Below are 14848 nucleotides of genomic sequence, written 5' to 3'. Positions count from 1 at the left end.
TCGAACATATCAACAGCCTCGACCCCGTCATCTCAAACATATTAACAACCTCGACCCCATTATCTCAAACATATCAACAGCCTCGACCCTGTCATCTCAAACATATTAACAGCCTCGACCACGTTATCTCGAACATATCAACAGCCTCGACCCCGTCATCTCAAACACATCAACAGCCTCGACCACGTTATCTCGAACATATCAACAGCCTCGACCCCGTTATCTCAAACATATCAACAGCTTTGACCACGTTATCTCAAACACATCAACAGCCTAGACTCCGTTATCTCAAACACATCAACATCCTCGACCCCGTTATCTCAAACATATCAACAGCCTCGACCCCGTTATCTCAAACACATCAACACCCTAGACCCCGTTATCTTAAACATATTAACAGCCTCGACCCCGTTATCTCGAACATATATCAACATCCTCGACCCCGTCATCTCAGACATATTAACAGCCTCGACCCCGTTATCTCGAACATATATCGATAGCCTCGACCCCGTCATCTCAAACATATTAACAGCCTCGATCCCGTTATCTCGAACATATATCAACAGCCTCGACCCCGTCATCTCAAACATATTAAAAGCCGCGACCACGTTATCTCGAACATATCAACACCCTCGACCCCGTCATCTCAAACATATCAACAGCCTCGATCCCGTCATCTCAAACGTATTAACAGCCTCGACCACGTTATCTCGAACATATCAACAGCCTCGATCCCGTCATCTCAAACATATCAACAGCCTCGACCACGTTATCTTGAACATATCAACAGCCTCGACCACGTTATCTCGAACATATCAACAGCCTCGACCCCGTCATCTCAAACATATTAACAGCCTCGACCCCGTTATCTCAAACATATTAACAGCCCCGACCACGTTTTCTTAAACATATCAACAGCCTCGACCACGTTATCTCGAACATATCAACAGCCTCGACCCCGTTATCTCAAACATATTAACAGCCCCGACCACGTCATCTCAAACATATTAACAGCCTCGACCCCGTTATCTCAAACATATTAACATCCTCGACCCCGTCATCTCAAACATATTAACAGCCTCGACCCCGTCATCTCAAACATATCAACAGCCTCGACCCTGTCATCTCAAACATATCAACAGCCTCGACCACGTTATCTCGAACATATCAACAGCCTTGACCACGTTATCTCGAACATATCAACAGCCTCGACCCCGTCATCTCTAACATATTAACAACCTCGATCCCGTTATCTCAAACATATCAACAGCCTCGACCCTATCATCTCAAACATATCAACAGCCTCGACCCCGTTATCTCGAACATATAAACACCCTTGACCCCGTTATCTCGAACATATCAACAGCCTCGACCCCGTTATCTCGAACATATCAACAGCTTCGACCCCGTCATCTCAAACATATCAACAGCCTCGACCCCGTTATCTCGAACATATAAACACCCTTGACCCCGTTATCTCGAACATATCAACAGCCTCGACCCCGTTATCTCGAACATATCAACAGCCTCGACCTCTTTATCTCGAACATATCAACAGCCTCGACCCCGTTATCTCGAGCTTATCAACAGCCTCGACCCCATGGTTTCGAACACATCAATAGGATCGACCCGTTATCTCGAACATATCAACAGCCTCGATCCTGTTATCTCGAACATATCAACAGCCTCTACGCCGTTATCTCGATCAATTCAATAGCCTCGACCCCGTTATCTCGAACATATTAACAGCCTCGACCCCGTTATCTCAAACATATATCAATAGCCTCGACCCCGTCATCTCAAACATATTAACAGCCTCGATCCCGTTATTTCGAACATATATCAACAGCCTCGACCCCGTCATCTCAAACATATTAACAACCTCGACCCCGTTATCTCAAACATATCAACAGCCTCGACCCTGTCATCTCAAACGTATTAACAACCTCGACCACGTTATCTCGAACATATCAACAGCCTCGATCCCGTCATCTCAAACGTATTAACAACCTCGACCACGTTATCTCGAACATATCAACAGCCTCGACCCCATCATCTCAAACATATCAACAGCCTCGACCACGTTATCTCGAACATATCAACAGCTTCGACCACGTTATCTCGAACATATCAACAGCCTCGACCCCGTCATCTCAAACATATTAACAACCTCGACCCCGTTATCTCGAACATATCAACAGCCTCGACCCTGCCATCTCAAACATATTAACAGCCTTGACCACGTTATGTCGAACATATCAACAGCCTCGACCCCGTCATCTCAAACATATCAACATCCTCGACTACGTTATCTCAAAAATATTAACAGCCTCGACCACGTTATCTCGAACATATCAACAGCCTCGACCCCGTTATGTCGAACATATCAACAGCCTCGACCCCGTCATCTCAAACATATTAACAACCTCGACCCCATTATCTCAAACATATCAACAGCCTCGACCCTGTCATCTCAAACATATTAACAGCCTCGACCACGTTATCTCGAACATATCAGCAGCCTCGACCCCGTCATCTCAAACACATCAACAGCCTCGACCACGTTATCTCGAACATATCAACAGCCTCGACCCCGTTATCTCAAACATATCAACAGCTTTGACCACGTTATCTCAAACACATCAACAGCCTAGACCCCGTTATCTCAAACACATCAACATCCTCGACCCCATTCTCTCAAACATATCAACAGCCTCGACCCCGTTATCTCAAACACATCAACACCCTGGACCCCGTTATCTTAAACATATTAACAGCCTCGACCCCGTTATCTCGAACATATATCAACAGCCTCGACCCCGTCATCTCAGACATATTAACAGCCTCGACCCCGTTATCTCGAACATATATCAATAGCCTCGACCCCGTCATCTCAAACATATTAACAGTCTCGATCCCGTTATCTCGAACATATATCAACAGCCTCGACCCCGTCATCTCAAACATATTAACAGCCGCGACCACGTTATCTCGAACATATCAACAGCCTCGACCCCGTCATCTCAAACATATCAACAGCCTCGATCCCGTCATCTCAAACGTATTAACAGCCTCAACCACGTTATCTCGAACATATCAACAGCCTCGACCCCATCATCTCAAACATATCAACAGCCTCGACCACGTTATCTTGAACATATCAACAGCCTCGACCACGTTATCTCGAACATATCAACAGCCTCGACCCCGTCATCTCAAACATATTAACAGCCTCGACCCCGTTATCTCAAACATATTAACAGCCCCGACCACGTTTTCTTAAACATATCAACAGCCTCGACCACGTTATCTCGAACATATCAACAGCCTGGACCCCGTTATCTCAAACATATTAACAGCCCCGACCACGTCATCTCAAACATATTAACAGCCTCGACCCCGTTATCTCAAACATATTAACATCCTCGACCCCGTCATCTCAAACATATTAACAGCCTCGACCCCGTCATCTCAAACATATCAACAGCCTCGACCCCGTCATCTCAAACATATCAACAGCCTCGACCACGTTATCTCGAACATATCAACAGCCTTGACCACGTTATCTCGAACATATCAACAGCCTCGACCCCGTTATGTCGAACATATATCAACAGCCTCGACCCCGTCATCTCTAACATATTAACAACCTCGACCCCGTTATCTCAAACATATCAACAGCCTCGACCCCGTCATCTCAAACATATCAACAGCCTCGACCACATTATCTCGAACATATCAACAGCCTTGACCACGTTATCTCGAACATATCAACAGCCTCGACCCCGTTATGTCGAACATATATCAACAGCCTCGACCCCGTCATCTCTAACATATTAACAGCCTCGACCCCATCATCTCAAACATATTAACAGCCTCGACCCCGTCATCTCAAACATATCAACAGCCTCGACCACGTTATCTCGAACATATCAACAGCCTCGACCCCGTTATCTCGAACATATATCAACAGCCTCGACCCCGTCATCTCAAACATATTAACAGCCTCGACCCCGTCATCTCAAACATATCAACAGCCTCGACCCCGTTATCTCAAAAACATTAACAGCCTCGACCACGTTATCTTGAACATATCAACAGCCTCGACCCCGTTATGTCGAATATATATCAACAGCCTCTACCCAGTCATCTCAAACATATTAACAACCTCGACCCCGTTATCTCAAACATATCAACAGCCTCGACCCTGTCATCTCAAACATATTAACAGCCTCGACCCCGTTATGTCGAACATATATCAACAGCCTCGACCCCGTCATCTCAAACATATTAACAACCTCGACCCCGTTATCTCGAACATATCAACAGCCTCGACCCTGTCATCTCAAACATATTAACAGCCTTGACCACGTTATGTCGAACATACCAACAGCCTCGACCCCGTCATCCCAAACATATCAACAGCCTCGACCACATTATCTCGAACAGATCAACAGCCTCGACCCCGTTATCTCAAACATATATCAACAGCCTCGACCCCGTCATCTCAAACATATTAACAGCCTCGACCCCGTTATCTCAAAAATATTAACAGCCTCGACCACGTTATCTCGAACATATCAACAGCCTCGACTCCGTTATGTCGAACATATATCAACAGCCTCGACCCCGTCATCTCAAACATATTAACAACCTCAACCCCGTTATCTCAAACATATCAACCGCCTCGACCATGTCATCTCAAACATATTAACAGCCTCGACCACGTTATCTCGAACATATCAGCAGCCTCGACCCCGTCATCTCAAACATATTAACAACCTCGACCCCGTTATCTCAAACATATCAACAGCCTCGACCCTGTCATCTCAAACATATCAACAGCCTCGACCCTGTCATCTCAAACATATTAACAGCCTCGACCACGTTATCTCGAACATATCAGCAGCCTCGACCCCGGCATCTCAAACACATCAACAGCCTCGATTCCGTCATCTCAAACACATCAACAGCCTCGACCCCGTCATCTTAAACACATCAACAGCCTCGACCCCGTCATCTCAAACATATTAACAACCTCGACCACGTTATCTCAAACACATCAACAGGCTAGACCCCGTTATCTCAAACATATCAACAGCCTCGACCCCGTTATCTCAAACATATTAACAGCTTTGACCACGTTATCTCAAACACATCAACAGCCTAGACCCCGTTATCCCAAACACATCAACAGCCTCGACCACGTTATCTCAAACACATCAACAGCCTAGACCCCGGTATCTCAAACATATCGACAGCCTCGACCCCGTTATCTCAAACACATCAACAGCCTCGACCACGTTATCTCAAACGCATCAAAAGCTTCGACCACGTTATCTCGAACACATCAACAGCCTCGACCCCGTTATCTCAAACATATGAACAGCCTCCACCACGTTATCTCAAACACATCAACAGCCTAGACCCCGTTATCTCAAACACATCAACAGCCTCGACCACGTTATCTCGAGCACATCAACAGCCTAGACCCCGTTATCTCAAACACATCAACAGCCTCGACCACGTTATCTCGAACACATCAACAGCCTAGACCCCGTTAGTGCGAACATACCAACAGCCTCGACCCCGTTATCTCAAACACATCAACTGCCTCGACCCCGTTAGTGCGATTAAGAGGTTTAGAAGAAGGGGGAATTAAGAGTTTTATAAGACGATAAAGAGAAAAAGGAAGAGGATCTAGATGTTTAGAAGAGGATTAAGAGGAAATGGAAGAGGATTACAAGTTTTAGAAGAGGATTAACAGGTTTACAAGAGGTTTACGAGGAGGAGGAAGATGATTAAGAGATTTAGAATAGGATTAAGAAGAAGAAGAGGTTTAAGAGGTTTAGAAGAGGAACAAGAGGAAAAGAAAGACGTTTAAGAGGTTTAGAAGAGGATTACCAGTTTTAGAAGAGGATTAAGAGGTGTACAAAAAGTTTACGAGGAAGAGGAAGAGAATTAAGAGATTTAGAAGAGGACTAAGAAGAAATGAAAGAGGATTACGAGTTTTAGATAACCATTAAGAGGTTTACAAGAGATTTACGAGGAGAGGAAAGAGGATTAAGAGATTTAGAAGAGGATTAAGAGGAAAAGGAAGAGGATTAAGAGGTTTAGAAGAGGATTAAGAAAAAAAAGAAGAGGATTAAGAGGTTTAAAGAAGGATTAAGAGGAAATGGGAAGGATTACGAGGTTTAGAAGAGTTCTGAGAGGTTTACAAGAGGGTTACGAGAAGGAGGAAGAGGATTAAGAGATTTAGAAGAGGATTAAGAGAAAGAAGAGGAGGATTTCGAGGTTTACCGTGGTGTATCCTCGGGCCTCGCTATTTATTATTATTGTTGTTTTTATCACAATGAAAACCCATACTTAACTGAAAGTTCTGAAAGCAAAGAAAACATCATTCCTGTAGATCATGTAGAAAGTAGTGACTGATGGTCGAAAGCTATGAGAAAATAGCCAAACACACGCACCCAAGACGGTCCAGCGTTGTCGCGTTCCCAGTCTCCCTTAATACACACTTCCCCACCAGCAGCACGGCCTTGACTTTCTCCTGCTCAGCTGTATCGGGTGCGTCATCGTCCCGGTACTTCTCGGCGGCTTTCGCGCAGCTTTCTTTCTCCATGCTGTCTTCATACACCTCGTCCTCTATTTTGCCTGATGTGGCTTTTGTTGCTGCTTCTTCTGTTGTTATTGTGGTATTTGGAGTAGTGATGGGTAGAGGTGATGGGTGAGAAAGGTGGTAGCGGTGGTGGTTGGGGAGTTGGAAGGGGCAAGGAGGTGGGAGGGACAAGGTGCAGTGTGGGTGATAATAAAACTCTAGGTGCCGTCGTCACAATGTAAGGCTTCCTCGTGCTGACACTAAGCCCGACATCATTTATGTAACATCTCTTCCCTCTTTCTTGCCTTTCTTTATTTATGTCCTCCCTTCCTGTTACTCTTCACTGTGCCGGGTTTATTCGCTTTATTATAACGTATTCAGGTTTTTATTTTGGTATGAGATTCTACATCGATCTTGAAAATATATATGAAAAGTTTAAATTCTTCGAGTAATTAGTATGATTTATACTTCCCTCCCTAGTCATCAGTTAAAAATGAAAGCTTACATACATACAAAAAAGTTAAATCTAATTATCACAGTTAACTGCCACGGCTTCCTTTTCTCTTGTGTGTGAGCAGTCCAATTGTTAAGTCACCAGCCGCAAAACAAAGCGCTACTCGTGTATAAAAATAAAATAAAAATTTAATCACAATTTTGGCGAGGTTTTCCACGTAACACACTGCCAGCATAGAGACAGACTCAGCCACAACCTCCCATCTCCTCGAACCGTTCTCCCTCACATCCCTTATTGAAACCCTTTTAAAATGTCATAAGTTCTCTAGACCGTAAACCCTTCGCTACTACACCAACACAGCCACTTTGTCTCCTCCCCACCTCCTTTCAACGCTCTTTTTATAGTGTCAGCTAAAGAAAAATAAATGGTGTCGAAGTACATAAACAGCCATCACCTCTCCTGCCACACTCTTCTACATTCCTTTTAAGTGTCATATTACTATAGTCAGTCAGTCTACGTGCTCAGCAGGGTACATGATAAAATTGTGAAGAGTAGACTCGTTTACCGATTCTCAAATGCCAACTTTTTTTTTTTTTCAGGCGTTCTTCGGTACTTGTAAAGTGTACACCAGCCTTATCGCATAGCAGTGCAGTACTCACTATATGCTTACACTTTGCATCTACTTTATTTTTTGCAACACCTTTCTTTAAATTATTTTTCTTTTATCAGATTAATAACTTTCCACGTTGTGTTCATTCACTAAGAGACAGTATTTACGATTTTATTAGTATTTCTAATTTATGGGATCTCGTGACACTCGTAAGTTCAAAGAAATAACAAATGACATTACTACTTTTCGAGTATACTTTATAATATACAAGCTTCTCGCCACAATGTTGAGCTGGAGGTAGGTATAGGAATACATTTGTGTATACGGATGGCCTGGCAAGACGCCAAACACGCACACTTGATAAATATATACTGACTCAGTCGCGGCCACGCACTTGATACCCGCAGCACGACACGACACACACTAACACATGTACACACTCGCCCACACAGTAGCCTACACACCAACACCACCCTCCCGGCACTCGCGGCAGCGACTCACAAACAACACTCACTGGCCTGGGAACACGACCACGGAACGGAGCACTCATGTTGTGTTCGGTCAGCTTTTTCCCTCCCGTCGGTTTTCTAAATGTACGTGCGTCTTGTACAGCTTCCTTCCGCTGCTACATCTCTGGGATCCAAAAGGAACTGGGTATTGAGATACAGTAGATGGACTGATTATTCTTGGGATACTTATTAATGAGTAGAAAAATTAATTGTTTAGTTCAGGGCATTTATGATTAGGTGTTTCAAATTGATACCTTGTTCGGTACTTGAGCTTTCAGGGAAAACATCCGCCGCCTCGTAAAGTTTTAAAACACTAAATCAGTGATGTTTCACTGATGTTTCAGGAAGCAAACTCGTTTCATATGCATTTTGGAGTGCCACCCTGATTGTTTCTAGGGTGTAGGTGTGGCAACGCTGGGCACGTAACCTGCCGCGCCACCTCGCCAGCCAATCACCACCTGTTATTCCCCCGATACACTTTCCCTTTTACCCCGACCCTCATTCTCCCTCTCCTCCAGCATTCATTTCATCTCCTTTAACTCTCATTCTAAGCATATATGATCTTCTTTTCTCCCTATTTTAGCCATTATATATACCTTCCTTCACGTTTCCTGACCTACATATTCTTCCTCCCTACCTTTCTTATTCCTTGCCTTCACTTTCTCTTTTCCTTCCTGCTCCTCTTTATTTCCACCTCTCCTCGGTCCTTTCTCCTTCCCAACTTCTAGAGAGACTATAGTCTGTACATTCATATCCTCCTTGTTCGTTGTTCCCTATAGCTGTCTGATTATCTTTGATTCCTGTTCCCTCCGCTATACTTCTCATCCTTCGTCGATCCTTCTGAAGTCCAGTGTCTACCCTCCTTCCTATTCCTACATCACATAGTCATAGATAAATCTTGAACAGTGGAGATTGAAGAGAAAAGAGTGAACGGGATCATACACTATATAGGCAGGGCAGCTTAATTTGGTAGTTGTTAATATATCAGAAAGCAAAACCTTGAATTAAGGAGAGAAAAAAAAAGTGTGTGTGTGTGTGTGTGTGTGTGTGTGTGTGTGTGTGTGTTGAGTTCCCATGCCAACAACTATACGTTCGCATGTTTAGCCAAGACATATCAGCCCGCCGGCCATTATCAGCTGCAGACATTATCAGCTCGAGACGAACAACTTACATGTGATAACAAAAGACCACTGATAACCGTATAACTATAATATTTAGTAATAAAAGGATAGAAGTTACGTGTTAATTGTCACGCCGTCTGGAGTGGAAAAGGAGCGATAAGTGGGGCTAACTGCTACAATCAAACAGATCAATCATTTGTCAGAGACACGCCAGTCATCGTCGGCAGAGTTTGCGGCAGCCGATAGATTCGGTTTGTCGATTCCCTTTCCCGACAAAGGCCCATGATTCCTCCGCGGAGAGACAGAATCTTGATGGGTATGGATGGACGGATGGATGGATCAAACATTTGTTATAGTTAGCCTTTCAGTAGAGAAGAAAATAAGAACCATTTCGTAGAAAATGGTTTCTAGGATAGACCTTTTATGTTGTTACAAAGAAATCGTACATAGTACTATATACATAGTCCATTGAACTGTACATAGTATATAGTAACTGTACAGAAAGCATGACTTATACAAATATAACATTCTTCATGATGTTTTACATTCAAAGTTCACGTTACACTCAATGAGGAAGGGAAGAAAAGGAATTACAAGAAAAGGAGAAACGGTATAGGTAGATGAAGAACGAAAGGAGGAGGAAAGAGAGGAGAGGCGGAGAGGAGAGAAGGAATGAGAAAAAAAAAGTGGAGAACGAAGGGAAGAGAGCAAGCGGAGGGTAAGGGAAAGGGAAATGTGAAAAGGTAATGGATATCGAGGTGGAAGAGGAAGAAAAGAGAAAAGAGGATTAGGGAAGGCAAACGAAGGAAATAGTAAAAATCCCAGAATATTTTATCGAGGACAAAGTGTTCTCTGTTTCTTTTATATGAATATTGTTTTTATGTTCAGGAAGGTAATGTCACTTTTCATTATGCTATTGAGCAAAAGAGCAATTATTTTTGTAATGCATAAAGAACTTTTATGTTCAGAAAGGTAATTTTACTTTCACTTGTGAGTATATATATATATATATATATATATATATATATATATATATATATATATATATATATATATATATCTATATATATATATATATATATATATATATATATATATTGTTTCATGAGAGTTCATTGGTGTTCATGCTATTGAGCCACAGATCATTTATTTTTGTAATGGAATAAGAACTTTTATGTTCAGGAAGGTAATATAACTTTTCATTTGTGAGTAGTATGGAAGAGTTCATTGTTGCTCATGCTACTGAGCCTAAGAGCAATTATTTTATAATAGAATAAGAACTAGATTATTTTAGTTTTATGTTAAGTAATCTTTCTAGTGTGATTCTCTATCAAAACGTATGTTTTGGCATGTTACCAAGCATTTACATATGAAGGCCATTTTGCCCCATTGTGAGGTCCGTTTTGCCCCACCCATTGTACAAAATGGCCCACCTGTGGCTATTTTATTTTTATTTTTATTCCAAAGAGAGTTTATTTTGTTTAATGATGAATAAAGATTGCAAAACCACCAACTATCTCTGAATATAATACAAAATTGCTGTAAAATCTGGAGTGAAACCTTAAGGGTTCCGTTTTGACCCACCTTCCCCTAGTAGTAATAGGAACAGGAGCGGGCCGCCACCCCCGACAACCAGCCCGTACCCCTGCCACAGGAGCAGACTGATGCTGTCTCTTTGGCGCCCCCTCAACTGCCAGCCCCTACTCAATCCCCCACTGGGGTGGTGCTGAGGGCCAGGAGGGAGGAACAAGGGCCAGTGGAGCAGCTGCCGCCCGCCGCCTGCGCCAGGCGCAGGGCGTGATGGTCCTCCCTCATGCTCCCTCAGCCCTGATGGGGCATGGGGGACGGGGCCTGGGCGGGCCCCTCCAGCCCCCCAGGGATATCTCACATCCCAGGGACTGCGGTGAGGAGAGGAATCCATTCGCGGCCTATGTTCGTGAGTTGGGACAACAGCATGCAGGTGCGGGAGCTGTGGAGGAGGCCTGTCTCTCTCTCGCTCTTGTCTGTGTCGTCTCTGCCTGTTGGTGACACCAAAGTGCTGCTAGAGACCTGCAACAACTGAGCATGTGTTTGTGTTGTGTCACCACCCCCGAGTGGCTGCTGCTGCTGATACCCAGTCCCCCTGTCAGCGATGGAGTAAATTGAAATCAGGGAATCAAGACCAGTGAGCCCTATATCAAAGACCTATTAAGCCAGGTCGATATCCTGGCCTTGCAGGAAACGTGGCTGTGCGGGGATGAACTGCACAGGCCAAACACTTTTCACAAGGACTTTGTGTCGTTCTCTACGACAGGCGTGGACGACACTCTGGCCCTGAGGAGGGGGAGACCTTACGGAGGGCTCACCTTTCTGTGGCATAAAAACCTCAGTAAGCACATCCGGGTGAGTGGTGCTCAGGACCCCCGAGTCCTGAGCTTTACTTACAAGGATGACAGGCTTTCCCTCCTCCTGGTGAATGTGTATATCACTACCAACATCAGGGAGAACAAGGATGACCAAGCCATGTGTTTAGGGACACTTGACTCGTTGGTGGACAGTGCCCAAGAGCAGCATGTTTGTGTGTTGGGGGATTCAGTGCTGCTCCTGGCACCCCCTTCTTCAGTGACCTACAACACATGTGTGAGGACCGGGACGTGGTGGTGGCCGAGGTGAGGACGCTCCCCACAACGAGCTACACTCACGTCAACATGGGGTGCCTCTCTCGCACCTGGCTTGACCATGTAGTACTATCACCATGTCTGCACAGTGCGTTGGATGGGTACACAATTCTATACGACAGTGTCTCCTCTGACCATTTTCCTCTCTTATTTGGGCTAAAGATTAATGGGCTTCCTGCCTTGACACAAGTCAGGCAAGATAGGCTGGCTAGGGTTAAGTGGGATCTTCGGGACACAAGGAAAAGAGAGGAGTATGGTCGGGTGGTAATAAAGTTGCTGAGAAACATTGCCATTGATCCTGTCAGGTTATGCTGCTTCCAGAGTACTTGTCTCATCAGCGGGTATCATGACGCTATCGATAGGCTGCATCAGTCGTTGGTGGGGTGCATGGTGAGTGCTGGTGTGAGAGTATTCGGTACGTGCAGGAGGAGATGGAGGCAGATTCCTGGCTGGAATGAGGTGGTGCGGGAGGCGCCCGGTGTTGCCAGGGAGTCCTTCCTGGAGTGGAGGGCCGAGGGCAGTCCACGCTGGGGTCCTCTGGCAGAGAGGATGAGGCGCACCAGGGCCAGATTCAAGCTCTGCCTCCGGTGGTGCAGGGCTCAGGAGGAGCAGCTCCGAGCTCAGGCGCTGGCTGCCCAGCTGTCTGGCGGTGACGCAGCCGGCTTCTGGCGCTGCCTACGAGCACTGTCGCCGGACTCTCACACGCTCCCCCTAAGTGTGGATCAGGCCGTGGGGGAGGAGGACATTGCCACCATGTGGTACCCTGAACCATCTGGCAGACGTGGAGGGCGAGAGGGCCTTCCGGGGTGAGCTGTTCGGGGTGACGCTGGAGGGCTTTCGCAGTGTCGACCACAGTAAGCTGAGAGAGATATTGCGGACGCTCTCCAACAGCGAGGCGCTGGGCGTTGATGGGCTTCCCTCTGGCGCCTTTAGGTATGCACCTCCCAGCCTAGTCTCTCGGCTCTGCCTCTTTATCAATGCCTGCATCTGCCATCAATACATACCCTCCCAGGTCTTGGCAGTGCAAATAGTTCCCTTGTTAAAGAGCAAGGTTAAAAACCCTGCTCCCTCTAGCAACTATAGGCCCATTGCCATTGCGACTGCCTTGTCGAAAGAGATTGAGAAAGCAGTGCTGCACCGCCTAGAGGCCTACCTGAACACGCTGGAGAAACAGTTTAGTTACAAAAAAGGGCACGGCACTGAGGTGTGAGTGTGGACGTTGAAGAATATCATTGAGTACTACACTTCCAGGGGCTCCCCCTCTACCTTTGCTTCCTTGACGCCAGCAAGGCCTTTGACAGAGTGAACTACTGGAACCTGTTTCATAAACTGCTTGTAAAGGGAACTCTTGGGTACATTGTCAAGCCCCTAATGTACTGGTACACTACCCAGGAATTTGCTGTAATTTGCCATTTAAGACAGCCAATGGTATTCGTCAGGGAGGGATCCTGTCTCCCAACCTGTACAACGTCTACACAGATGATCACACTGCCGCTCTGCGTGACACAGGCACAGGCTGCCACTTACATGATAGGTGCATCAACTCGCTGAGTTATGCTGATGACATGGTACTGATGGCGCCCACAATGGAGGCTCTGCAGGACCTTATTGGAGTGTGTCAGGCGTATGCTGCCACGCATGATATTGTTTACAACACCACCAAGACAGAGTGCATGGTAGTGCCGCCGCCCCACTCCAGGGTGGACTACCAGACATCAGCGTGGATAAGTGGGAGTGCACTTACATTTGTGGATAGATTCACATACCTCGGCCATGTCAACAACAGGGAACGGACCGATGATGATGATATAAAAAAGCAGACCACCAAGCTCACAGTCACCGGCAACGCGCTGCTGAGGAAATTCTCCTTCTGCCGCACGGAGATGAAGCTGGAGTTATTCAGGAGCCACTGCTACTCTCTCTACTGCAACTCTCTGTGGTCGCGGTATAGGGCTGCCTCCATGGACCGTCTTAGGATCTGTCATAACGACATCCTCAAGTGGCTTCTGGGGCTTCATAGATGAACTAACTCATCCGTGGCCTTCACCGGGCACGGAATGAACTGTCTGGTTGTGCTGCGACGCCACGCCGCGTACAGTATGAAGAGTAGAGTGGAACAATCTGGGAACTTCATCATCACCTTCGTCATACAGAGCTAGGCCTATGTATGTGGATCTATGCGGCGGGAGTGGCTGGGCCTTCTGTTCGTATAAAATGTGCATAAGTGTGCCGTGCATATATATATATATATATATATATATATATATATATATATATATATATATATATATATATATATATATATATATATATATATATATATATATATATATATATATATATGGGGAGGCGGTGGCTGAGTCGACAGAGTGACGGCGCCGCGTTCAGGAGGACGCGAGTTCGATCCCCGCCCGGTGCCACCAAGCTGGGATTTTTCAGCCGCCGCCGAGTGGCTTAAAACTACCCACATGCTGTCCAGAAGACCACCTATCAACCCGGACTCTAGATTCTAGGATTAAAGATGAGCTCCGGGAGGGCAGCATGAGCCAATGCAAGATGGCGCCACTATAAAACACTCGCCTGCGCCAGAACGGGCTGGACCGACCATCAGGCCCCACCGGGAAGAAGCCTACCGGCGCAATAGGCCGCGACGTAAAAAAAATAAAAAATATATATATATATATATATATATATATATATATATATATATATATATATATATATATATATATATATATGTATGTATGTATTACTTATCATCTGAATTTCCCTCTGCTGGAATGCATTCTTTCTGAATACTTCTTGACAATATACCTTGGCAGGGAAAAAAATATTACATGGGACCAAGTTGTGATGTAAATTTACCTTAAGTGGCGCTGATCTTCATTTTTTTTTTTTC

General features: G+C 45.3%; 1 protein-coding gene across 1 annotated transcript in view; it reads right to left on the bottom strand.

Moving 5' to 3' along the window:
• LOC127001813 (glycosyltransferase 1 domain-containing protein 1-like) overlaps positions 1–8156 on the bottom strand; it is a gene marked incomplete at its 3' end in the record, with an annotated part of 76739 nt that extends 68583 nt beyond the window's left edge. The window contains 2 exon segments of the mRNA XM_050867018.1: positions 6471–6681; positions 8127–8156. Of these exon segments, the coding sequence (XP_050722975.1) occupies positions 6471–6622 (152 nt within the window).
• Between the last annotated feature and the right edge of the window lie 6692 nt (positions 8157–14848).

Source organism: Eriocheir sinensis, chromosome 21 (genome assembly GCF_024679095.1).
Source record: "Eriocheir sinensis breed Jianghai 21 chromosome 21, ASM2467909v1, whole genome shotgun sequence".
NCBI classification, from domain to species: domain Eukaryota; kingdom Metazoa; phylum Arthropoda; class Malacostraca; order Decapoda; family Varunidae; genus Eriocheir; species Eriocheir sinensis.
This window is presented reverse-complemented; position numbering and strand designations above follow the sequence as displayed.